The sequence below is a fragment of the Grampus griseus genome (assembly GCF_964374135.1).
Source record: "Grampus griseus genome assembly, chromosome: 8".
NCBI lineage: Eukaryota > Metazoa > Chordata > Mammalia > Artiodactyla > Delphinidae > Grampus > Grampus griseus.
Window position 1 is genome coordinate 44,237,854 of NC_139002.1, and position 27,660 is coordinate 44,265,513.

At 36.5% G+C, this 27,660-nt stretch overlaps 1 protein-coding gene across 2 annotated transcripts in view; it reads left to right on the forward strand.

Annotated features, from left to right (window-relative positions):
• The window catches only part of GRM5 (glutamate metabotropic receptor 5), a gene marked incomplete at both ends in the record, with an annotated part of 539,059 nt that overhangs the window by 177,024 nt on the left and 334,375 nt on the right, over nt 1–27,660 (forward strand). For both annotated transcript variants that reach the window (XM_082659930.1, XM_082659929.1), the window contains one exon: nt 18,401–18,650. In XM_082659930.1, coding sequence (XP_082516056.1) covers nt 18,401–18,650 — 250 coding nt within the window. The remainder of the gene's footprint in view (nt 1–18,400; nt 18,651–27,660) is intronic.

Sequence of the window (27,660 nt, forward strand, 5' to 3'; positions counted from 1 at the left end):
AGCTGGCCTACAATTCCATGAGTTCATGACCCAACATAGTCATGAATCCTAGGATTATTTCTAAAACTGACTCACTTTTTCAATGAAACATTAGGAATAGAAAGGACTCCCCTATCAGGGATTTTTCTCAGCCAGAAATGCTGCCTGGAGGCCTGGGAAGTTTCAAAGTTATCTTGAGGGACAGAGAGGAAATAAGCCACGCTGGCGGCCTCTATATGCTTCAGAGAGTAATTTGCTATTCCTGTGTGTTAGGTATTCCCAAATGGTTTACTACACTGTAGTATCCCAAAGGTATGATTAAAGGATTAGAGTGTGGGGAAAAGAGCAGACATTAGTGCAACTGAGTGAAAGAAGCCAACACTTTGGTACTATCCTGGGATTTCATTAGCAGCAAAATGAGGACAAGAGAATTGGACCATGAGTGATTTTATTAAAACACTGGGTAAATCCAGTCGAGATGCTTTAGCTATTAAGTTCCCTGTTGACTGTTCTAATTTGCTCTTTGAGGTGCCTACATGGGCAATAGGGATTATGTTCTTAAGAAACATTAAAATGTTACTTTGTAGCAGTACTACTGAACACTCAGTGTACCACCCTATCTAACGAGCAGCTTTAGTTTTACATTTCTTGGAAGAATGCTTGGCAATAGTTGAATGAACATTTTCCAGGTATCTAACTGGGGGTATAAATTGGGAGCCGTAAGTGTTAGCTGAAGAATTGAGAATAGAGGCAACAACACAGGGAGAGTTTCTATTAAGAGGAGCTGGTCATAGACAGTGATGGCAAATACTAGCATGTAAAAAAACAGAACTTATAGAAAAAGAACTTATAAAACTGTGTATGATTAATAATAGCAATACTTGTTGAGGCTTTTTTTTTTTTTTTTTTTTTTTGGTACGCGGGCCTCTCACTGTTGTGGCCTCTCCCGTTGCGGAGCACAGGCTCCGGATGTGCAGGCTCAGCGGCCATGGCTCATGGGCCCAGCTGCTCTGCGGCATGTGGGATCTTCCCGGACTGGGGCACGAACCCGTGTACCCTGCATCGGCAGGCAGATTCTCAACCACTGCGCCACCAGGGGAGCCCTTGTTGAGGCTTTTTTATGTGCCAAACTTTGTTCTTAGAATTTCACATGCAAAATCACATTTAATCCTTATAACCACTGTATAAGAATTTTATAGATAAGTTAACAAAGGCTTAGAAAGACTAAGCAACTTGCCCAAGTACTGACATAAATGAGAGACGGAGCCAGGATTTGAGCCAGATTTGATTAATTCAAATGGGACTTAAACTTAATCTAACTTTAGTGCCATTTTCTTAAGGCCTGTTTTGTGACTGCCTATTAGGAACAAAAAACAAACAAACAAAAACAAAAAAACTAAGAAAGAGCTAGGACAGGAAGTAACTTTTGTTGAGTACCTATTTTTGGGCCAGACATTGGGCTGGTGGTTGTCCTACCACATCTGATGTGACTTTAAAAACTGAAGCTCAGAGAAACAGCAAGTCTAAATAGAACAAGGGTCATAGAGGAAATAAAGAAGTTTAAAAGTTCCACTACAGAAAAGTACCAGGCCAGATAATTTCACAGGGGAATGCTAACCAACTTTTAAAGATCAGAAAACCTCAATGTTACTTTAATTATTCCAGAGCATAGAAAAAGAAGGAAATCTTTGCTATGCTCTGGGCTCATATGCTCTGAGTTGTCTGGGCTCATCTATCCAGGAATCTGCAGATGCAAGATTCAAATTCCATCTATATTGCAAAGGCCAGTGTCTTTTCCAGATACTATGATGCTTCTGACAACAAAATTATAGTCATTTTTATCTTGCCTAAGAATTTGGGTACCTTTCATGACTGGAAGTTTTGGTAAGCTTCAGAGGGCTGTATTAATTTGCTAGGACAACCACAACAAAGAACCATAAACTGGGTGGCTTAAATAACAGAAATTTATTTCCTCAGAGTTCTGGAGACTAGAAATCTAAGATCAGTGTTAGCAGGGTTGGTTCCTTCTTAGGACCTTACTCCTTGGCTTGTGGATGCCTGTCTTCTCCCCATGTCCTCACATGTTCTTCCCTCTGTGCATGTCTATGTCCTGATCGCCTCTTCTTAAAAGAATACTGGTCATAATGGATTTGGGACCATCCATCCACATGACCTCATTTTACCTTAATTGCCTCTTCAAAGGTCCTATCTCCAAATGCAGTAACATTCTGAGGCACTGGGGGTTAGAATTTCAACATATAAACTTTGGGAAGCCACAATTCGACCCATAACAAGGGCAAACAGTGCTCTGGGATCATGACCAAAACTGAACAGTCCGTGTAGGATGTAATGTCCACTGCCACCACTTTCAAGTTACCATCGTTTCTCACCTGGACTGCCTCATTAACCTCCAAACTAAGCTTCCTGCTTTCTCTCTTATCTAATCTCACATGAAGTAATAATGTGTCAGTGTTTTGTCTTAAAGACCACAAAGCATAATTCCAAAGACCATCATTCACTTTGTGTTCCATGTGAATGTCAATACTCTCTGAGCAATATTACCGAGTGGCCCTGCATACTATCATGTCTTTGCTTCCATTGTCCCTATCCTAATTCAGTCCCTATTACTACTCAATTTGTAATTATAAAACTCTGTTGTTTCTCTCTGGACCATCACTCCACTCTCTTGTCTCATTATTGCTAGAATACTCTTTCTTAAGCGCCGTTCACGTAATGTCACTACTTTCACAAACCCCTTCTAATGTACCTCTTTATCTTATAAAATAGGGTCTTCCCCATTGCGATCCTAGCCTACTTCTGGTCCTCCCTTCTTATAGCCTCCGCAGTGGGAAGACTGGATCTTCACCACACATTTACCCACCTCAGCCTGCCTGTGTCATTCTGTGTGCTCCATCTGGAATGCCATCTCCTGACTGCCAAAATCCACTCCTTTTGCAAGGCCAAACTTAAAATTCTACTTTATGCACAGGCATTCTCCTGACATATTCAGTCAGAAGTGATATAATCTTCTTCTCTCCACCATCAGACTTTCACCTTTATTGTACTGGATCTTTTTACAAAGGAAGTCTCTATTATTGCCACTGTAAGCACAGTGGCCCTTTAAAAGCCCTAGAGTAACTGAAAATATGACAGATATTGGCTAGCAGAATCTTAGGAGATTCTATTGGCATAGTCCAGTGTTGGTGCTGGCAATAACTTGTGGAAATATGCATAAGAGAATTGTTAAATTTGCAGTAGCCTTTTGTTAAGCATGGCCATTATTAAACATTAAGTTATATTACATAAATTATTTTAAAGAAGTAAAATATCAGAAAATTCTAATTAAAAACATTATTACTAATGATCTGACCACATTTTACTGTCTTCTGTACTCTTTAAGCTATTTACAGCCATAGTATTTATATGGTCAATAGACTATATATTGGTATGCCATTGTGCATCTTTTTCCAGCTCCATGTTCAGTCACCTACCATTGGTAGCTTGAAATTAGTCATAGTGGGAATATTTACACCATGGAAATGGGCACGCTAAAAATCAAGACTTGATTTTTATTGTCTAGACTTAAGAAAGTGATGAAGAAAATGTTAATTCAGATTAAACGTAGAAGTGTGTCATGTCTGTAACCATCTTGGGAATAGCACAATATAAGAATATAAAGGAATATTCTAGTTTTTGAAACTATTTTTCAGTTTAGCGAAGGAGTTACTTGTATCATTGATTGGTGAGCCAAGTTCTGACATACAACTTATTTGGTTTCACTTTCATCAAACATCTTAACATATATAAAAATCTCAGTCACCATTCATGTCAGAAATACACTGATTAGTCAATTGTAACCATACATTGGCTACTGACAGAAGATTTTGGCAAAATTCAGTGAAGGCATTTTATAATAAAGAGGATTGTATATTTTGTTATTTCTAAATTGTAAGCTACTTTATTTTATAATCAGTAAAATTTGTAACACACACACACACACACACATACACCCTCTCCAGAGAGGTAGTCGTTAAACATTTACCACCAGATGTCCTTCATATCATGGGAGTCAAGTAAACTCCTTGTCAAAAGCTAAGAAACAGAGGCATTTGCAAATAGTTTAAATAACACCAGTGTTTTCCCTCTCCTGTATCAGATGTCACTTAAGATATCACTTCACATCTTGACTTCGCTGATTTCTAGCTCTTTGTTCTTTGTTTTACTCTGGGCCAATGATGCAGTGACCAACTTTACGTGGACTTGAAATAATTGCACATGGGTGCAGCTCAGTAGTGCCTTGCCTCCTGTCTGCTGTACCCACCTCTGACTATCTCCTGAGGCGCTACCTTGCTAAGGCAGCGTGGAGCCAATTCATGATAAGAAAGAATATGGGAAATAATGCCCTGTGGAGGCAGTCTTTAACCATTGGCAAGTAAGAGACTGAGGACATATTCTTCTCCCTTCCTCCTGAACACAGCCTTGAGAATCAGTCTTTATGACCTCTGAAAGATGGTCCCATGAAATGAGCAAACAGCCTCAGTGACCCACTCTTGTATTAGCTTCCTCTCCTTCCCTCTCACTCTTTGTTTCCCTCAGCCTTGCGTTATGCAGGACCGAGGCTAAGATAACTTGTCATAATCATGTGGGGCAGGTGGAGAAAAGCTTGATAACATCTACTTCACTTGACTAAACTAGCCCTTTGAAATAGGGCATAACTAAGCTATTTGCCATTCAAATATAAAAATTAAAATTACCCAGACATCATTGAAGAGGGAAACAGAAGGTGTAAAAGAATGTGTAGTATATAGGTCTCATCACCTGTGTCCAATTAGAAGCAATTTTTCCTTCCTTTGAATTCTAACACTGATGTCCAACCAGTACTTTGTACCTTTATTATGTTATATACATATATATGTATACATATGTATGTGTGTGTGTATATCATATATGGATATGAATATCTGTCATACATATACAAACATATATAAAAATGCCTATCATTATATATATACAGACATTCTTATATCGGCCCCCTCTATATGCTTATTAATGTTATATTAACTGACATATTTATTTATGTACCTGTCCCCTCCTCCAGCCTTATATAGTTTTTATTTTTTTATTCATTTCAATAAATTCTTGGACATTGAGTGGGATTCCTCTTAAAGGTATTGAATCTGGGATCAATGGAAACTGCCTAAGATTAGGAAACTAGTAAACTGGTCAATCTTCCTCCAACTACCCCCTTTTTTCCTCAGATTAAGCAAGAGTTTTAGTAGCATTTATCAGTATATAAAACCCTGGAGTCAACATACAAATGCTTGAAGTTGGGCTTCTTTCTAGAAGAGAGCTAAAATCACAACCCTTGTGGACCCAGGCCAGGAAATTTTTGCCCTTGCTTTAGAACAGATACTCCTTGGGAATTTTTGGTATTTAAAAAAAAAAAAAAAAAAAGGGGCTTCCCTGGTGGCGCAGTGGTTGAGAGTCCGCCTGCCGATGCAGGGGACACAGGTTTGTGCCCCGGTCCGGGAAGATCCCACATGCCGCGGAGCGGCTGGGCCCGTGAGCCATGGCCGCTGAGCCTGCGCGTCCGGAGCCTGTGCTCCACAACGGGAGAGGCCACAACAGTGAGAGGCCCGCGTACCGCAAAAAAAAAAAAAAAAGCAAACAAACAAAACAAAGCAATAATTGGTGACTCTAATTAACAAGGAACTGTACATTTCTTCCCCACAGGGTTCCAATTATTATCAGTAAAATTTTTAATTCTTTTAGAAATATATTTAGTGAGTTTTGTTCTCTTTGGCTTGATACATATGGTCAAAATGCATGTCTTGTGTCTGGTGGAAAGTTATTGCCATTATCGCAATCTTTTAACAAATGGACATGAGTAACTGGAGGAGGAAAATAAAATCTTGATCAGAATAAGCAGATCTTACAAAGGGTGGAATATCTCAAAAGACCAGCTGATACTTAATATAATGTCTGAGAAATTAGGTGGAACAGATGACTGAATGAGGAATAGTTACATAAGTAGCAGAATTTCCCACTTTAGTGAAGACTAGTTTTCATAATGTTACCTAACACCTTTCCAGTAACTCTGCATTAAGTAGAATTTCTGACTCTTGAAACATATTTAATTTTACAAAGAAAACTTAGCTTGGGAATTATCCACAAGATTCAGTGATGAAATTGGGAATGGAGTATATATTGAGAAACAGAAAATTGAAATTTGAGCAAGCACCTGTAAGAAAAATGAATAAAATGGCTAAAATTCTATAATTATTACAACTTAATAAAACAATGTAGGAGGCAGCTCTAAAATCCCACTTTGTGGATCCTGTGTATGTTATATTATAGATAAAGAGACAAATTCACAGAGACCATGCAGGTGATAAGTTGAAGAACAAGATTTCAAACACTATCTCCTCACTCTGTCCAAGGCACAGGTTACTAAACTGTGCTGCCCTTCCTCAGGTCTTATCTAAGTCCAGTTCTAGCCCTTTTGGGTCACAGTGAATGCAGAGTAGCTTCCATACCAGAGCTTCTTTGCACAGCTATTCATAGTCACTGCTCAATAATAATTTATGAATGACAAGTCAATGAACCTTGAGGGCTATGCTAAGTGAAATAAGTCAAGCAGAAAAACACAAATACGTATGATCTCACTTCTTTGTGGAATAAAAAAGCCAAGCTTATAGACACAAAGAGTAAATTGGGGAGTTGCCCAGGGCTGGGAACGTGGGGAAAATGGGGAGTTGTTGGTCAAAACATACAAACTTCATCTTATAAGATTAATAAGTTCTAAGAATATCATATACAACACAATGACTGTAGTTAACAGTACTGTATTGTACACGTGAAAGTTGCGAAGAGAGTAGATCATAAATATTCTCACCAAAAATAAACAGATAACTATGTGAAGTGACGGATAGGTTTGCTAACCTCACTGTGGTAATAATTTCACAATAAATATGTATATCAAATCATCACATTTGTACCTTAAATTTACACAATGTTATATGTCAATTATATCTTTATAAAGCTGGTGGAAAAAGTCAGTACTCATCTTCTAAAGTGCATTTATTCAACAAATACTTAGGCCACCAAGGCTCTGGAGAAAAAAGGGTAATTCATTAAGATGTGATCCCTTTTGTTGATTAGCTCACAGCCTCGTAGAAAGTCAAACTAATAAATAATTACAATAAAACATGAAAAATCTTGTGACGTCGAAGTGAGGGTTGGCAATGAGAGAACAGTAGAGGATATCTACTTTGAATTAGGGCGCTAGAGAATTCTGTCACTTTTCCGCTGAGTCTCGAAGTATGAGCAGGAATTAAACAGAAGAACATCTCAAGAACAAGGAGTGTTGTGAAATTTAGAGATGTGAAAAAGCATGGTGTATTTGGTGGTCTATATATTCTTTGGTATGGCTGAAGAATGTGCCATGTATTCAATACATAAAGAAAAGACAAGCAGTGAGGCTGGAGAAAGAGCCTAGATGATAGATAATAAAAGTCCTGGATGTCATAGAGTGTCCTAAGAAGTTTACATTCTACCCTGAAATGTATAGGATATAAATCTTCTCTTTATATGTATAATTCAGTACTCTCTAATAAAGATATAATTCTAGCCATGTGTGTGATTTTAAGAAAGGGTAAAAAGAAAGAAGTGAAATTAATTTTTAAACCACATTTAATTTACCCCAGTACATCCAAAACTTTGTCATTTCAACACATAATCAATATTATCAAATATTAATGGGATATTTTACATTGTTTTTTTCATACTGTCTTAGAAATCTATTTTGTTTTTATGCCGACAGTGTCTCAGTTTGAATTAGCTACATGTCAAATGCTTATTTGCCACATATGGCCAATGGCTGCCATATTGGACAGCAGAGGTCTTATCTACAGATGACAGTCACTAAGGCCATAATCCTAGAACACAGCATGGATGACCCCCTCCTGAATGGAGCTCAGCATTTGGCAACAGTAACAACAGCACAGCCATTACACTACACTTCAGTTCCTTCCACTCATTTCTGAATCCTCCAGTGAATGATGGTCCAGACAGATATTTCCAAAATGAGTTCCTCCTCTCAATACTGTGGTAGTCACTGAGTTCTTCCAGAGGGATTCTAGCAACCACAGAACGCACACAGTGCAGATCTCAACTGGAGAAGGTTGTGGCAGAGGCCACGAGCTGCTGTCAAAGAAGTTACTTCTTTTGAGCAAAGGCTGTCAAGCGTGAGCGGTTTTGGCTGTGCGGCAAAGGATTTTCTGCTTTCAGCTGGTGATGAGTGAATTTCTGTGTTGTCATTAGATCCAGTTAGAATCGAGGATCAGAGGTGACTAGTGAGATAGAACAGAGGCGCAGTGAAAAACTCACCAACCTACCCGACCCGTTGACACACAGTTCCATACAGAGATTTGTCCTTTCTGTGGAAATGAAATCTCTCTTAATGAGACATGCACTGCAGCAGGTTTCAGCTCTGAAGTTGACAGCTTACAAAGAAAGCAGAGGAAGTTGAATCCTGGAAGGTTAGAGTGGGAATTTGGGTCATAGCTTCTGTCTCAACTTTTTATTTTCCTTTAGGAAGAATAGCCAGAAAGAATCAAGGCAAAAACACCATTTTTTTTAGAAGATTAATAAAGTGATATGTTTTCACTTTGCAGATCTCAATTTAAGCTATAGTAACAAGTATTTTAATAATTAAAATACTGTATAATTTTAAATATAAAAATCAAGTTTTTCCATTCCCGCTGTCCCTCTGAAGTCCTTCCTCCCTCCACAGCGAAGATTTAGGTAATTAGTAACAGGTGTATGGCGTGTCTGTTTCTGAAAGCCTCCTCTTATTTGACAGGTCTTTGTCTATAGATAAGCTACAGTTAAGCATTGTATATTTTGTAGGAAGACTCTGATGTTTAAATGTCAATTCTCAGTAATGATATGGATTGGATCATTTAGTGCTAAACCACACGTGTCTATAATATTTCTAGTAATTGGGCAAAAAACTTATTTGTTAAAAACTATGTTTGCTTAGATGAATTCAATTTGGTAGTATCTGGCATTGGATTCAAATGAAATACTTAGTGGTGGGTGAGCACCTTTGGAAGAACCACAGAACTAAATTGGGCAATTCTCTCTCAGTGCTTCAAAGGTAATAATCTACTGTAGGAAAAGAGCATGGGCTTTGAAATTTAACAGATGAAAGATGAAATTTCAGCTCTTCTGCTCACTAGCTATCAATTATTTGGCAAATTCTCTCAGCATAAACTCTCTGTTTATAAATGTGGAAAATATTAGCTGCCTCATAGGATTGGTTGGTTTAAATAATAATAGTAAGAGTTACTATTATGACTATTTTTATTTGAAGTGACTAGTACAGTACTTGGTACATATTATTAACCTTTTACCAGTTAATTCCACAAGATCTAGATAAATGTTGTTGATGATGATGATGGTGATTAAAACTATCAGGTACTGTGAGTGCTTACTCTGCCCCATGTTCTGGTCTAAGCACTTTCCCTAAGGTGCCCCTCTCTAGAAATAAGCAAACAAAATCCCTCCTTTGATTTCCACATTCTCTTCCAATTACCATCATACTTCTTGGCTCTTCTTCACTGCCAAACAACTCTCAAAATAAGTTGTACAAATCTACTGTCTTCACTCTCTGACTCCTATTACACACTGCCTACTCCTTTATGGCTTTGACTGTGTTGCCAAAATCAGTGGATTTTTTAATAGTCACACTGTTTATGTCCAAAAGAAAGTAAAAGCACGTTGTTATTTTCGTTCCCATAACAATACGTTCTCTTGGTTTCTTCTTCTCCATTGTCTTTGTCAGCTTTGCCTTCTCAATTAATGCATAAATATTTGAATTCTTTAGGGTATAATCAGAGCTCTCTTCTTTCACATCCTACACTTTGATCTATTACTGTTGCTATCCATATTCTGATGATCCCAAATAGTTCCAATTTTAACTTCTATTTTCTGAGCCAGAATGTCCTTATTCAATTTCCGATTTGGCATTTCTACTTGGCAGAAATTTAAAAGTAAATTAAAAATAAATTCTAAAACTTGATTTTTTCTCAAAACTTATTTCTCTTTCAGTTTTGTCTATCTCAGTTCAACCCAATTGTATGAACTAGAGTTATTGGAGGGACTAGATATCACAACTTTTGATTCCAAGGTTCAGCAACCTACATTACAGAACCAAAGATGACACTCATACTTGCTGTAATCAACATGGGTGACAGTTATAACTCTCATATATTTTTACTTCATTGATTTGATTTCATGTTATCTGCCATGTATGAATTTGAATGGTCAACTTGTACCTTTGCTCTGAAGATCAGACTTCTTTTTCTAGCCCCATTCCTGGTAGCCAAAAGAAAAATTCAGCAACATAGTATACCACTCAGTAATGCACTTGGTGCTTACTTTTCTGACAATATCTTATATCCCCAGTTAGTATTCCCATAAATAATATTTTTATATGTAGTCCAAAATCTAAGTTACTAAGTTATGCTCTACTAGCTTTATTTTTCTGAATTCACTATTGGAGTGTTGATTGAATGTTGCTTACATACTCCATACCTGGTGTAATGCCTAAAGTGAATTCGCTAAATGAAATCCTTCTAGTACTTCCAATAATAAAACACCCCGCATGAGATTCAATAATGTCCTGCCTCACACTGAGTACTCTGCTATGTGGGTCATGTCATAGAAAAACTCAAGGGTAAGATTTGGGGGGAAAACAAAAAAAAAGGAACCAAAACTTGGAAATCTGTTTGTTAGCAAAGATTTTCATGGCAAAGGCATTTGCCATAATGGAGTGGAGTCTTGATGAGAGTATATGATATATTTATATATAGTTTTGTTGTGAGGATAGAAACACCTACATTGAAGAACTTTGTTGTCTAGTGCCAGGAAGTAAATGTAAACAAATGAATGCAATATAGAGTTTGAAATTGCCATACTCATTGTACATGTGGCTATATTGGGAAAAGACACACATTTTTGAAAAGGGAAACATCTTTATAAAGAGATAGTAATAAAATAAGAAGATGTGTTTCTCTCTCTGGGTTTTCTCCCTCCTGGCTGTTTAACTAACCACTAGATTGACTAAGATACAGCACACTCAATATGGGCAGTTTTGGCTAAGATCCCTTGATGAACGTTTATGGCCCCATGAAAGGATGGGAAGTGGTGATTACACTGACTGATTAATCCTACCCACACATATTTTAGGGGGATGGTATCATGCCAGGCAGTAACTCCAATGAGAAATGGCAGCATTTTTCTTCACTAGTAGTTGTCAACAAAATACACTGTTTATAATAGCAACAGGATATTAGGAGTAAAAGCCATTTGGAATGTATTTATAAATTATTATTTATATTGAGAATCTTAATCTCCTTTTTGAAAAAAAAAGACAGTTTGGGTCAAATAAAAGGGAAAAAAGCTCTAATATGGAAGGCCAAGCTCAATAGCTTTTTTTTAAGAGAATTAAATTTCCTAAAGTGAATACTTTCTGAAAGAGTAGTTTTTACATTTTTTTAGCATCCACTTGATGATTGTATTTGAACAAATAAATTAACTCTTCCAAAATTTTACTCTTATCTTTCTGTACCATATTTTCTATTCAAGAAATCCCTGAATAACTATTATGTGATGATACATAATTAAATAAGTGCATCTGGTACTCTCAAGGGGCTTACAGTTTTGGAAAATAGCATATACAAATATATCCGAAATATAATAAATAAATATATAAAGCAAGTAAGATAAATATATGTACAGAATATAGAATACAGAATTTATATTTCAAATTAAGTCTAATACATTATCATACTTAGCACCATAACTCATTATCTGACTCTGGGAAATCTCCTTAGAAGTCCCCTAATGAAACACATTATATGAAGTGGATTATGTTTTCCTAAGGAAAAAAAATATTAATATCATGGGTTATAGTTTTAATCAAATTCTCAATATCAAATAAATCATTAGTATGATCAGCCTTGTCATAAAGGTGAAGGAGGGACTTCCCTGACGGTCCGGTGGTTAAGAGGTTAAGACTCTGCGCTTCCACTGCAGGGGGCGTGGGTTTGATCCCTGGTGGAGGAACTAAGATCCTGCATGGTTAAAAAAAAAAAAGTGAAGGAACTACAATTATAAACTTTTCTAGCAATTATAAGTAACAAAAATTATGCTCTTCAGTATTATAAAATAGATCACTAGGCTAAAATGTGTAAATATCTAGAGTCTACCACGTGCCTAGTATCATACCTGTACGTAATTAATTAATCCTTGTAAAGCATAGTGGAGTATGTCAGTTTAGTTCCACAAGCATCGCTAGGTGGCGCTATGGAGAAGATGTGGTCTATATCCTAAGTAAGTTACATACAGTCTGGGCAATTGAGTTGAACCAGAAAGAATGGGTAAGATTTCAACATAAAGAAATGGGAAAAGGGTATTCCAAGTAGAAAGAACATCATGAATAAAAGTAAATAAGTGGGGACATGTGAGCCATCTGAGCTACACATGAAAGAGCATAATAAGAAGTAAGACCCCCCCCCCCCTCAAAATGAGACATAGGAGATGATAAGAGGTATGTTCCCAAGTAAGTTGCTATGAAGGGAATAATGAGGGTCTGATTATGGTGGGAGAAGTAAGAGTACAATGGAAAAAAGGAAACGAATGTCAGAGAAAGGAAAATTATTTGTTATCTTTTTAGTATGATTCTATTAATTTAATTTTTATTCTTACAGTCAGTTTCTTCAACACACATATTTATAAATTTGAGCCATATCTCCAATAGATACTTTGCAAGAAAAATACCTCATTTACCAGATGTAGCCTATCTATGTTGCCATTCTTTATTATCTTTATCCAGAAGTATGTTTAAGCCACAGTAGCACAGTATCTACTGAAAGTGAAGTGGTACCACCTGAAATAGCAGTGGTCTATGGTTATGCATTGCATACTAAAGGATTGTTCCATGCCTGTGCCTTTAAACATAAAGTGCAAAGAATCTCTCTTAGGTTAGAAGAAAGATTTAAAGTTATTCTTTAACAAGTCTTGTTTGCATTGTGTACTTTGTAGGCACAAATGGAGTCAGATGCTTCCAGATCCCAGCTGACATAATACAGGTCAAATAGTACTAGTGAAAGCAACTAGCTTTAAATAGCATTTGAGGTTAAAATATTAGAATCTCTTATTATCCAGGGGAACACTGAAGCCATTGGGAAAAAATCTAGATGTTCTGACTGTTTTGACTGTTGTACAATTCTGTCCTTCAGATTTTAAGTGGAATAATATTACATAATCACTCAATAGAGTGATACATTCTAGACACAAATGTTGCAATTCTGATGAGAGGTAGGATAATTAATTGCACAAATATTTTCATCTGGCAAATTCCCACTTGGTGCTGATTACTTTGTACCACTCATTCATTCACTTATTTTTTTACTCAACTTGTGTTAGTTATCTTCTAGGCCCCTTTGAGGAATTAAGAATACACAAGAGATTATTGTTTTACTCAACTTGTGTTAGTTATCTTCTAGGCCCCTTTGAGGAATTAAGAATACACAAGAGATTATTGTTTTACTCAACTTGTGTTAGTTATCTTCTAGGCCCCTTTGAGGAATTAAGAATACACAAGAGAATAAAATTTATGTCCCAAAGGTATACAGTCTTAAAGGAGCAGACACAAGTAAAGACGATTTTCTATTGTAAGATCAAATGAGGAACGTAGGAAGGGATACATAGGTTGGGCAGACTTTGCAGAGGAATTCCTTGAGCTTGATATTAAAGGAACAGTAAGTAGAAGGTGATCTGACAGGAGGAAGGAAAATTAACTGGACTTTTCTATTTTAATTTAGATGTGACATCTTGTTGAAAACCATCTCAACTGTAAGGTCTTTCTGGCATACTAGAAATGACTAATATGATTTTAAGTAGAGCATCTGCTCTTAGAATAAATGTGAATTAAGCATTCTGCCATGGCTTCAGGTTTGGTATCTTTCATGATATAAGAAAAAAAAATAACCTTGATCCTATTTTACATTTTTATCCATTAGGCTCTCATTCTGTGGTTGAAATGGAAAATAAAATGCGTACAATGTAGCCAAATCTAACTGATGTGATAGAAACATAGAACCAAAACAAAGTGATAGCTAAGCAATTGAGATAAAATTTGATTCTGATCAATTTTGCTCTATAATAATTCTATTTACAAAATTAGCTACCCCCAAGTTCTCAAGTTATTTTCATTATAGAGATTGTATTTTAATAATTGCATGTGAGTATATCCCACCAGAAATATACAAAGATATCTAAAAGTTATAAATTAATATTTACTCTTACATTTGATTTAAGGAAATTACAGGAAAATTTTATCCTCACTATCAGCATGCTGAATTTCTTTTTTCAGTAATGTTCACTTGGCATTCCATTTTAAATGTTCCATATCTCTCTGCAATTTCAATAACTTTTAAGTCTGTTATTTAAAATTTTTTCATCAAACTTGTACTTTAATATTTTTCAAAATCATGTCATTCAGAATGGCTTAAAGTAAGAAAGAGCACTTTACGTTTTTCTTTTCTGGTTTTCACTTTCATATTTCTAAGTAGTATGAATATATGCTTACTTTTTTTTTTTTTTTTTTTTTTTTTGCGGTACGCGGGCCTCTCACTGTTGTGGCCTCTCCTGTTGCGGAGCACAGGCTCCGGGAGCGCAGGCTCAGCGGCCATGGCTCACGGGCCCAGCCGCTCCGCGGCACGTGGGATCTTCCCGGACCAGGGCACGAACCTGTGTCCCCTGCATCGGCAGGCGGACTCTCAACCACTGTGCCACCAGGGAAGCCCCTACGTTTACTTTTTTAATGCCTACTTTTTAATTTATGGAAAGTAGACATCTCTTAATTCACATATATTCTTATTTCTTCTCAATATAATTGTATTATTAGATTAATCTCATTTTTTTCAGATTCAAATAATTCTGTTAATCATCTCTCTCTTGCTTTCTGTATATCTTAACTTCCAAATAGTGAGTGGAGTATTTTAATAACCTTCCCTTTCTCATCAACTCTCCCTGCTTCCACATCTCAACCTAAAATCTTCCTCTGTTGTAATTTCCATTGGAAAGGTTGGTAACATATATTTTCTATTGCATAATAAGTTTTCTACCTTGCCTATATGTGGACTTATACAGTTGAAAATTAATAATTGACATTTGCATCATTACAATTATAAATAGTGTGAGCTAAGAGTCAAGTCGGACTACGATTACATTTTCTTCTCATAATTCCAAGCCACAGACCCTCTGCTACTTAAAGAAGAATGTCTAATAGATTCCTTCTTACTTTTGCCAGATGCTTAGTTGAAGCCACAGACTAGTTTCATATTTTACACCATATCTTCCTTCTTCTATCACCTTTGTTTCCTTGTTGGAAAAATAAATCTTTGCTTCCTCACCTTTTTTCTCATTCTATACAGTGCTTGAAATCTATTTCATTTTCTTCAAGAAGCCTATGAAATTTTTATAGTTTCTCCTTTATTTATTTATTTATTTATTTTCCGCTATGCGGGCCTCTCACTGTTGTGGCCTCTGCCGTTGCGGAGCACAGGCTCCGGACGCGCAGGCTCAGCGGCCATGGCTCACGGGCCCAGCCGCTCCGCGGCATGTGGGATCTTCCTGGACCGGGGCACGAACCCGTGTCCCCTGCATCGGCAGGCGGACTCTCAACCACTGCACCACCAGGGAAGCCCTCTCCTTTATTTTTAAATATACAATTCTAAAATGTAGTCATTATATCAACTACTGAAAATCTAAACACTACAAGCTTCCCAATTTTATTGGAATACATATTCCCAGTTTTAATTCCCAACTTAGAATGGGTTTCTTTTATTAACTCAAAATTAGTATTCTGCAGAAATTTTTATGTTACACATATATTGCAACTGTTTCCTGTTTTAATTTTAAAGAATAATTCTTGGACTTTGCTCTAACAAAATCATATTTCCCCCACTAGTTTAAGCTTATTTTTTAGTCTATTGTTCAGTATTAATGCCATTTGCTCCATGATTTGTTTTAGTTGCTCCAAGAGAGGGCATCTTAACTTTGTCTAGAATATTCTTTATAACCCCAATATGTGTAGTTAATTAGGTTCAGGCTATCTATAAGATATTTTACATACATAAAATATAATATACAAAATACCCATATATTAGGCAGTGTTATCTGTGATTTTCCGGTGATAAAGCTGAGATTTAGAACAGCCCAAACTACATTAGAGCTCGGATCTCTCTAATAACAAAGTTCTCTATTGCAAGGTGCTTCTATATATAACTTACTGTATAAACAAAAAAAAATGTTAAAACAATGCTGTTGGGGAGGTGCTAAAGATTATAAATCTGTCAGGTATTTTTTGTTGTTTAACTATGAATATACTGAGAATTTTCATTATTGCCATCACAATCACTATGCACCTCATATCAAATTATTTATCCAAACGCCCCAGCGTTAATTAAAGCATCAAGTGCAGGGTAGTCAATTGAAAAATAGAGTTGGCTAAAAGCAATCAGAAAAGAATAGATTACTCAGGTTAGTGTAAGACTAATAATTTTGGCCCCTTTGCACATTTTTCAGGAAGAGCCCTTTAACCTTTGTTAATTGCAAAATAACTACATCGCCTACCTGCCGTCATCATAGAGGTTTCTTTTTGCTTTAATTCTGGAGAAGAGGGAAAGATGCAGCTGGGCCTACCAGTGTTTTTGGCTGGGACTCAAGCTGGCCTGTTCTGCTTTGCCCTTTACAGTTTGTTCATGAGGATAAACTTACACAAAAACCCACCCTCAAAGTCTGAGGCTCTCATTTGCAACAAGGCACCGCTGCTAAGATGGAGCACACACAGGGCCAGGAGGGAGAGGATAGATTTTCAAATCAAGACTCTGCCATCTGCTTGTTAAATGTGAACGTCAGTTTTATCAGCTGCGAAGGGAAGATAATAGTACCTGTATCACAGAGCTGGTGTAAGTAGCATGAGCTCATATATATGAACTAACTTTCCAAACATCAAAATGTTACATGAGTATAGTTATTTATAAGTTATCTCTATTATCATCGTACAGTGAAATGTATGCAGTCGAATGACTTGTACTTGCTTGTTCATTTGAGATTAACTCCTCCTGATGAAATGCCATTTCCTAGGTCTAGTTGATTGCTAGGCCACTTACATCCCACAGCTTGGCTGTCTTGTGATAGTCTCCTGTATTTCTCAAATCAATCGCCCTTACCCACCTAATCTTTTGAAAACTCAGAAAATGAACCTGTCATAATTCATAGGGCCTCAGAAGGCTCCCAAAATATCTAAACTTGAAGCATCATGACCTTTAAATAGGAAAGAGAAACACAGATATAATTGGGCTTCTGAGTCTCGTAAAAGTCAGCCATAGAAGAATGGAGGGAGCAGAATCTGCACTCTTAGGCAGATGTGAATGGAATGGAACTTTCCACCTACGGGGGATATTAACTCTGGGCCACTGTAAACCTAACTGCCTCATCTGTTTTCTTATCTGTAGAAGGAGGTCATAATATATTTCTCAATATATTCTTCTGAGAGTTAAATGAGGTCACATATATAATAATCTTGACACACTTCCTGGCCTATAAGTGATTGTCAATATTGATCCCCATGTTCCATAATTTTAAAAGACCACCATCAGTCCTTAACCCCAAAACGTTGCAAAATACTTTGGAATTATTCCCCCATATATCGGTAATTTTTCAATGGTTATATATAATAAAACTTTAAATGTTTTAAATGAGCTAATACATTTATCTGTGACAAGACTAAAATCTCAATCAAGGATCTGGAATTTTCACTTGGGATAAAACCACAAACTCTCATGATTATTTATGAAATATATGGATAATATTCTATAAAATAAAATACTCTAAGATATTTGTACATCTATACTATATAAAGTATATGTATTGCATCTGTGTATAATGTCTTGAAACACAAAAATCTGAATCGGTGGGGTAAGAAGATCATATAATGAGAAACAAAATGAAGTGATACAGAATGAAAAGATAGCAGATAAATATTTTCCATCATCTCACATTAGAATATGAGTTTTTTTGAGTCAAAGGGGGAGCCAAATTGCTTGTATTTTTGTAATATTCTCTCTGAGTGAAAAAGTTTTAAAAGATCAATGCATATATGTATCCTGTAGTTTCATTGTAAACTGCCCAGATAAGCAAGTCAGTGAAAAAGCAAAACCTCACTCAGGTCTTCAGGTTCCAGATCCAACACTACCAGGTGACCTTCATGCTCCCAGCACTTATGCGTTCCAACTCTACCCAATGAATCCAACATTCTCCCCTCTGCTTATCTGTTTCCACACAGGCAACTATGGAGAAAGTGGGATGGAAGCGTTCAAAGATATGTCAGCCAAGGAAGGGATTTGCATCGCTCACTCTTACAAAATCTATAGCAACGCGGGGGAGCAGAGCTTCGATAAACTGCTGAAGAAGCTCAGGAGTCACCTGCCCAAGGCCCGGGTGGTGGCCTGCTTCTGCGAGGGCATGACGGTGAGAGGTCTGCTGATGGCCATGAGGCGCCTGGGGCTGGCAGGAGAATTTCTGCTTCTGGGCAGGTAAGTGACAAGGAGAAAATTCACATGGAAGTAAAGTCAGGAATTTGGGAAAATCAAAGGGTATCTTTTGGTGCCTAAAGACAGATGCTTTGGAAGCTTAATCTGTGTAGTGGAAGTAGAGCTTAAAAATCATAAAACACCAGAGCCTGAAAATAATCATGGAAAATAAGTAGATATGCCATGTGCTGATTACTGATAATAACAAGAATCAACATATGAAAATGATGAGTCCTTCAGTCCTCAAAAACTAATTGTAAGGAAATGAGAAGGATTTTTAAATTCTTGCATAATTCCCTTGGAGGTAAACACATTTCAAACTTTATGCTGTTGCTTCTGAAATTGATTCTGAGAATGGCTATGTAAGCTTGTTTTATAAGATAGAATCTTAGACTTTGGGGATGGAACGTGAGGAATTGCTTCTAGAACTAATTGTAAAAGCATTCGTAATTTGGCTCATTATTTTCTATTGCAAAAGTGTTATCACGTCGCCTGATCACTCACATTGTTACCAGAACAGTTTCTAAAAGATTAACTTCTGCAGGGACTGACGTTCATTATCTGGATAATGCACTTGATTGGCACAGCTCAGCTCATTTCTTCCTGATCCTGTTGAGTCAGCGTATTAGTTAGGGTTCTGCAAAGAAATAGAAACAGTAATGTATGTCTATGGAGAGAGATACCCGGGAGAGTCAGTGTTACAGCTGTGGTCTGAAAGCTGGCAGGCTTGAGACCCAAGAAAAGCCAATGTTTCAGTTCAAGTCTGAAGGCCAGAAAAGACTAATATCTCAACACAAGCAAGTCATGAAGGAGTTTTACTCAGCCTTTTTCAGGACTTCAATTGATTGGATGAGCCCACCCAATTTAGGGAGAATAAACGTCATTACTCAGTCTACCCATACTAATGTTAATCTCATCCAGAAACACCCTCATAGACAGAATAATATTTGGCCAAACGTTTTGTCACCCTGTGGCCCAATCAAGATGTCACATAAAATTAATCATCACAGTCAAGTCAACACCATAGTTTTAACAGGAATGCAGTTCACCATTTCATACCTTTAAAAAGTTACCATGTTATCACATATCTTTTCTCAATAGGTAGCCAACTTAAAGAACAGAGAAAACCTTCAGAACCATTGCATCTTTCTCAGTATTACTGTCCAAAATAAAAGGCCAACTCACTTGTTATTAACTTTTGATGGCTCATTATAGAAAACATGCTTCCTTTATTTGTGAACATGTGTAACTGACCTTCTGTGATCAGACTTCGCTCCTACTCGGCTACATTTTATGACAGCCAGTTTATGTACCTAATTCTTTTCTGTCTGAGCTTATGGCAATAGATTGATGGGACTGTTTTATATGAGGCCAACCATCCTTCATAAAAATGATACTGAGATTCCTTTCTCATCGATGCCATACATTTTGTCTAAAATCATCCCTAGTTGGCAAGAGTGATGCATCAGTTCATTTCATGTAATCCAAGAACATTCTCACTGCCAATATTCTGAAAGTCCAAAGTGCAGTGTTACCAGTGGGATAAAAAGAACAAGAAAGGAAGACGCTGGCTTGAAACAGTCCTGTTTTCCCTTGGGGGGTGGGGAATGGGGGATAAGGGATTCTGTAGCTCCTATCTGCTGCTTTGCCAACATTAATAAACAAGTCAGCAGCACTTGTTTTTCAGCCATATGTTATGTCACAAACAAATGCTTTTTGATCGCATGTACCCAAGAAAAATAGGTTGATATCTACTGTATTTGCCATTTTCCATCTACATTTTTTGCCAGCAGCATCACAAGGCCAAAATTCAGTATTTTGTATATTTAAAATTTTATTCTGTATATGCTGTTTATAAGAAGTTCTTTTCAAATCATTTCATCCATGAAATAATAGATTTATAACCTTTAATTATATTTCCTAATTCTCTCATTTATTGGCCAATAATAATTCAACATTTGCTTGAGCACCAGTTCATCTTTGAGCAATGTTGTTAGAAAAATCCTCCTTTCTCTGAATTTTAAAAATGTCTCTCTGTAGTTTCCACATCTTGGATCATATTATTTTCTTTGCAGGTGACATGTGATACTCTTTACAGTATTTGGAAACAACATTATGGTCCTTAGTCCCCTTCATCTTCTCATGAAATTCCCACTTCTTCCATTCCTACTTCTTCATAGTGAAAAGGCACTATGGGTATTAATAAAACAATTTATCAGGACCATTTATAGGATCATTTATCAACTGCTTTGTGCCAATTACCGCACTAGCCACTTTACATGCATTGTTTCATTTAATTATTCATTTGACAAATATTGAGTGGCTAGTATCTGTTAAGATATTCAGTGAACAAAATAGACAGTAATCACTACCCTTATGGACTTTACAGATGATAAGTTAGATAGAAGGAAATAAGTGCTGTGAAAAAAATCTAAGAACAACTTGCATGATGAGTACTATTATCATCTCCATTTTATACACAAGGACTCTTAAGACTCAATAAATGCTGAGAAATAATAATATGATATATAGACGTATGCCATGAAGACAAAATTTTAAATGTCTATGTAAGTCTAGAAACTGAGCAGTTAGCACTACGTTCTGCTGCTTCTTAGTAAGTTTAAAATATTCCTGTTAGTAAAAGTGGAGGTCTAGGACACTGAGCAGAAAAGCAGAACTTAATAGTTGTAAGAGAATTTAGAACATCTATCCACTCTCATTTTACAAATGAGGAAACTGATACCACAAACATTTGAATGACATGGTCAAGGTCACACAAAAGCCCAATTACCATGACTCAAAATCTTGTGCTTTTCTCTACTAACCTGTCTCCTATAGAATAGAAACAGGGGAGAAGTTATAATCTGACAGCAAATCCCTGGTTCTTCATAGACCCTCGGTGGAGAAAAAAGAAACTATCCTAGATAATTCCAATTGAAGTTAGCATTTTTATATTAATGTTCCCTCCTAAAAACTCTTATTCAACTCACCCTATACTCCTCCTAGAATTTTAAGATAACTTTGTTTACATATACTCCCCAATCTCTCTTTCTGCTCCTTCCTTCCCCTACCCCCAACTCAAACTTGGGTGGATAGTTCCTATAAACCAGAAGTCAAAGCTAAGAGAAAGACTCTATATTCAGAACTTCCTAGAGGTTTCCACATTTCACAGTTACTTAAAAATCTATCCAGCTGCCTTGGGACAGGCATGTTTAATGGGGTCATTCAACTAAAATGTTAGGCAGGTCTAAGAACTCTGCTGCCAAGACAACCTCATCTATCAACATACCTCACCATCTGTGTTGCACATCTGTAGAATGTTAGAGTGACATAGACCTGGCCACTGGGTCTTCTCATTTGAACTCTGGTTAATCTGTTGTCTTACTGACAATAAAAATGTCCTCTCCAGGTCCCGGAAATAGTCTTGCTAAACACTTTAGCCCTGGCAGCAGGATGAGATCAATAATCTGAATGGTAATGACATTTCTAAAGGGGCTTATTTTTCTAGAATGGATACAGTGTTTTAGATCTTGACTTGGGAAAATATTATTTGAGATGTATTATTCACAAGTTGTAAGCCTAAAAATATGGAAACAAGGACCAATTTTTAGCAAATTAACAATGTAAAGATCGTTTTATCTTATCTATGATTAACTAAAACTATTTAGCTAGTTGAATTAAGAATTTCTGTCCTTCAATGTTATGATAGTTACCAGGACGCAAGAAAAAATGTACTTAAATTTCAAAACTAATTGGGAATTATTACCAGTGTTTCTTTTCTTTATGCACAGGTTACTTATTTCAAGCCACAATTTTTTTAGCTTTTAAAATGTTTTCTTAAATTGAAGTATAGTTGATTTACAATGTTGCATTAATTTCTTCTGTACAGCAAAGTTATTCAGTTATACATATATATATATATATATATACTTTTTTTTAATATTCTTTTCCTTTATGGTTTAATCTCAGGATATAGAATATAGTTCCCTGTGCTACAGAGTAAGACCTTGTCGTTTATCCATTCTACATATACTAGTTTGCATCTGCTAAGCCCAAACTCCCATTCCATCCCTCTCCCATCACCCCCCCCTTACCCTTGACAACCATGAGTCTGTTCTCTACGTCTGCGAGTCTGTTTCTGTTTCGTAGATACGTTGATTTGTGTCATATTTTAGATTCCACGTGTAAGTGATATAATATGGTTTTCATCTTTCTTTTTCTGACTTACTTTGCTTAGTATGATAATCTCTAGGTCCATCCATGTTGCTGCAAATGGCATTATTTCATTGTTTCTTATGGCTGAGTAATATTCCATTGTATTGATATATATGTACCACATCTTCTTTAACCATTCATCTGTTGATGGACATTTAGGTTGTTTCCATGTCTTGGCTATTGTGAATAGTACTGCTATGAACATAGGGATGCATGTATCTTTTTGAATTATAGTTTTCTCTGGACATATGCCCAGGAGTGTGATTGCTGGATCATATGGCAACTCTATTTTTAATTTTCTGAGGAACCTCCATACAGTTTGCCATAGTTGCTGTACTATTTCACCCCTCTAGTTGGTCACAAAGCACCAAACTGATCTCCCTGTGCTATGCAGCTGCTTCCCATTAGCTATCTGTTTTACATTTCATAGTGTATATATGTCAATGCTACTCTCTCACTTCGTCCCAGCTTCACCTTATCCCTTCCTGTGTCCTAAAGTCCGTTCTCTATGTCTGCGTCTTTATTCCTGTCCTATCCCTAGGTTCGTTAGAACCTTTTTTTTTTTTTAGATTTCATATATATATATGTTAGCATATGGTACTTGTTTTTCTCTTTGTGACTTATTTCACTCTGTATGACAGACTCTATGTCCATCCACCTCACTACAAATAACTCAATTTCGTTTCTTTTTATGGCTGAGTAATATACCATGGTATATATGTGCCACATCTTCTTTATCCATACATCTGTCAATGGACATTTAGGTTGCTTCCACATCCTGGCTATTGTAAATAGTGCTGCAGTGAACATTGTAGTACATGTCTCTTTTTGAATTACGGTTTTCTCACGGTATATGCCCAGTAGTGGGATTGCTGGGTCCTATGGTAGTTCTACTTTTAGTGTTTTAGAGAACCTCTATACTGTTCTCCGTAATGGCTCTATCAATTTACATTCCCACCAACAGTGCAAGAGGTTCCCTTTTCTCCACACCCCCTCCAGCATTTACTGTTTGTAGATTTTTTGATGATGGCCATACTGACCGGTGTGAGGTGATACCCCATTGTGGTTTTGATTTGCATTTCTCTAATGATTAGTGATGTTGAGCATCCTTTCATGTGTTTTTGGCAATCTGTATGTCTTCTTTGGAGAAATGTCTGTTTAGGTCTTCCGCCCATTTTTGGATTGGGTTGTTTGTTTTTTTTATATTGAGCTGCATGAGCTGCTTGTAAATTTTGGAGATTAATCCTTTGTCAGTTGCTTCATTTGCAAATATTTTCTCCCATTCTGAGGAGTGTCTTTTGGTCTTGTTTAAGGTTTCCTTTGCTCTGCAAAAGCTTTGAAGTTTCATTAGGTCCCATTTCTTTATTTTTGTTTTTATTTCCATTTCTCTAGGAGGTGGGTCAAAAAGGATCTTGCTGTGATTTATGTCAGAGAGTGTTCTGCCTATGTTTTCCTCTAAGAGTTTGATAGTGTCTGGCCTTACATTGAGGTCTTTAATCCATTTTGAGTTTATTTTTGTGTATGGTGTTACGGAGTGTTCTAATTTCATACTTTTACATGTCCCTGTCCAGTTTTCCCAGCACCACTTATTGAAGAGTCTGTCTTCCCATTGTATATTCTTGCCTGTTTTGTCAATGATAACATGACAGTATGTGCATGGATTTATCTCTGGGATTTTGATCCTATTCCATTGATCTATATTTCTGTTGTTGTGCCAGTACAATACTGTCTTCATTCCTGTAGCTTTGTAGTATAGTTTGAAATCAGGGACCTGATTCCTCCAGCTCCATTTTATTTTCTCAAGATTGCTTTGGCTATTCGGGGTCTTTTGTGTTTCCATACAAATTGTAAAATATTTTGTTCTAATTCTGTGAACAATGCCATTGGTAGTTTGATAGGGATTGCACTGAATCTGTGGATTGCTTTGGGTAGTATAGTCATTTTCACAATGTTGATTTTTCCAATCCGAGAACATAGTATATCTCTCCATCTGTTTGTATCATCTTTAATTTGTTTCAGAAGTGTCTTATAGTTTTCTGCATACAGGTCTTTTGTCTCCTTAGGTAGGTTTATTCCTAGGTATTTTATTCTTTTTGTTGCAATGGTAAATGTGATTGTTTCCTTAATTTCTCTTTCAGATTTTTCGTCGTTAGTGTATAGGAATGCCAGAGATTTCTGTGCATTAATTTTGTATCCTGCTACTTTACCAAATTCACTGATTAGCTCTAGGAGTTTTCTGGTAGCATCTTTAGGATTCCCTATATATAGTATCATGTCAACTGCAAACAGTGACAGCTTTATTTCTTCTTTTCCGATATGGATTCCTTTTATTTCTTTTTCTTCTCTGATGGCCGTGGCTAAAACTTCCAAAACTATGTTGAATAATAGTGGTGAGAGTGGGCAACCTTGTCTTGTTTCTGATCTTAGAGGAAATGGTTTCAGTTTTTCACCATTGAGTATGATGTTGGCTATGGGTTTGTCATATATGGCCTTTATTATGTTGAGGTAAGTTCCCTCTATTCCTACTTTCTGGAGAGTATTTATCATAAATCGGTGTTGAATTTTCTCGAAAGCTTTTTCTGCATCTATTGAGATTATCATATGTTTTTTCTCCTTCAATTTGTTAATAAGGTGTATCACATTGATTGATGCATATACTGAAGAATCCTTGCATTCCTGGGATAAAACCCACTTGATCATGGTGTATGATCCTTTTAATGTGCTCTTGGATTCTGTTTGCTAGTATTTTGTTGAGGAGTTTTGCATCTATGTTCATCAGTGATATTGGTATATAATTTTCTTTTTTTGTGATATCTTTTTCTGGTTTTGGTATCAGGGTGATGGTGGCCTCATAAAATGAGTTTGGGAGTGTTCCTCTCTCTGCTATATTTTGGAGGACATTGAGAAGAATAGGTGTTAGCTCTGCTCTAAATGTTTGATAGAATTCTCCTGTGAAGCCATCTGGCCCTGGGCTTTTGTTTGTTGGAAGATTTTTAATCACAGTTTCAATTTCAGTGCTTGTGATTGGTCTGCTCATATTTTCTGTTTCTTTCTGGTTCAGTCTTGGCAGGTTGTACTTTTCTAAGAATTTGTCCATTTCTTCCAGATTGTCCATTTTATTGGCATATAGTTGCTTGTAGTAATCTCTCATGATCCTTTATATTTCTGCGGTGTCAGTTGTTACTTCTACTTTTTCACTTGTAATTCTGTTGATTTGAGTCTTCTCCCTTTTTTTCTTGATGAGTCTGGCTAATGGTTTATCAATTTTGTTTATCTTCTCAAAGAACCAGCTTATAGTTTTATTGATCTTTGCTCTCATTTCCTTCATTTCTTTTTTATTTATTTCTGATCTGATCTTTATGATTTCTTTCCTTCTGCTAACTTTGGGGTTTTTTGTTCTTCTTTCTCTAATTGCTTAGGTGTAAGGTTAGGTTGTTTATTTGAGATGTTTCTTAAGGTAGGATTGTATTGCTATAAACTTCCTTCTGAGAACTGCTTTTGCTGCATCCCATAGGTTTTGGGTCGTCGTGTTTTCATTGTCATTTGTTTCTAGGTATTTTTTGATTTCCTCTTTGATTTCTTCAGTGATCTCTTGGATACTGAGTAGTGTATTGTTTAGCATCCATGTGTTTGTATATTTTACATTTTTTTCCTGTAATTAATATCTAGTTTCATAGTGTTGTGTTTGGAAAAGATACTTGATACGATTTCAATTTTCTTAAATTCACCAAGGCTTGTTTTTTTACCCAAGATATGATCTATCCTGGAGAATGTGCCATGAACACTTGAGAAGAAGGTGTATTCTGTTGTTTTGGGGTAGAATGTCCTATAAATATCAATTAAATGCATCTGGTTTAATGTGTCATTTAAAGCTTGTGTTTCCTTATTTATTTTCATTTTGGATGACCTGTCCATTTGTGAAACGGGGTGTTACAGTCCCCTATTATTATTGTGTTACTGTCGATTTCCCCTTTTATGGCTGTTAGCATTTGCTTTATGTATTGAGGTGCTCCTATGTTGGGTGCATAGATATTTACAACTGTTATATCTTCTTGTTGGATTGATCCCTTGATCATTACATAGTGTCCTTCTTTGTCTCTTGTAATAGCCTTTATTTTAAAGTCTATTTTGTCTGATATGAGTATTGCTACTCCAGCTTTCTTTTGATTTCCATTTACATGGAATATCTTTTTCCATCCCCTCATTTTCAGTCTGTATGTGTCCCTAGGTCGGAAGTGGGTCTCTTGTAGACAGCATATATAGGGGTCTTGTTTTTGTACCCATTCAGCCAGTCTGTGTCTTTTGGTTGGGGCATTTAATCCATTTACATTTAAGGTAATTATTGATATGTATGTTCCTATTCCCATTTTCTTAATTGTTTTGGGTTTGTTTTTGTAGGTCTTTTCCTTCTCTTGTGTTTCTTGCCTAGAGAAGTTCCTTTAGCATTTGTTGTAAAGCTGGTCTGGTGGTGCTGAATTCTCTTAATTTTTGCTGGTCTGTAAAGGTTTTAATTTCTCCATCAAATCTGAATGAGATCCATGCTGTGTAGAGTAATCGTGGTTGTAGGCTTTTCCCTTTCATCACTTTAAGTATGTCGTGCCACTCCCTTCTGGCTTGTAGAGTTTCTGCTGAAAGGTCAGCTGTTAACCTTATGGGCGATCCCTTGTATGTTATTTGTTGTGTTTCCCTTGCTGCTTTTAATATGTTTTCTTTGTATTTAATTTTTGCTTGTTTGAGTAATATTGTCTTGGATTTATCCTGTGTAGGACTCTCTGTGCTTCCTGGATATGACTGACTA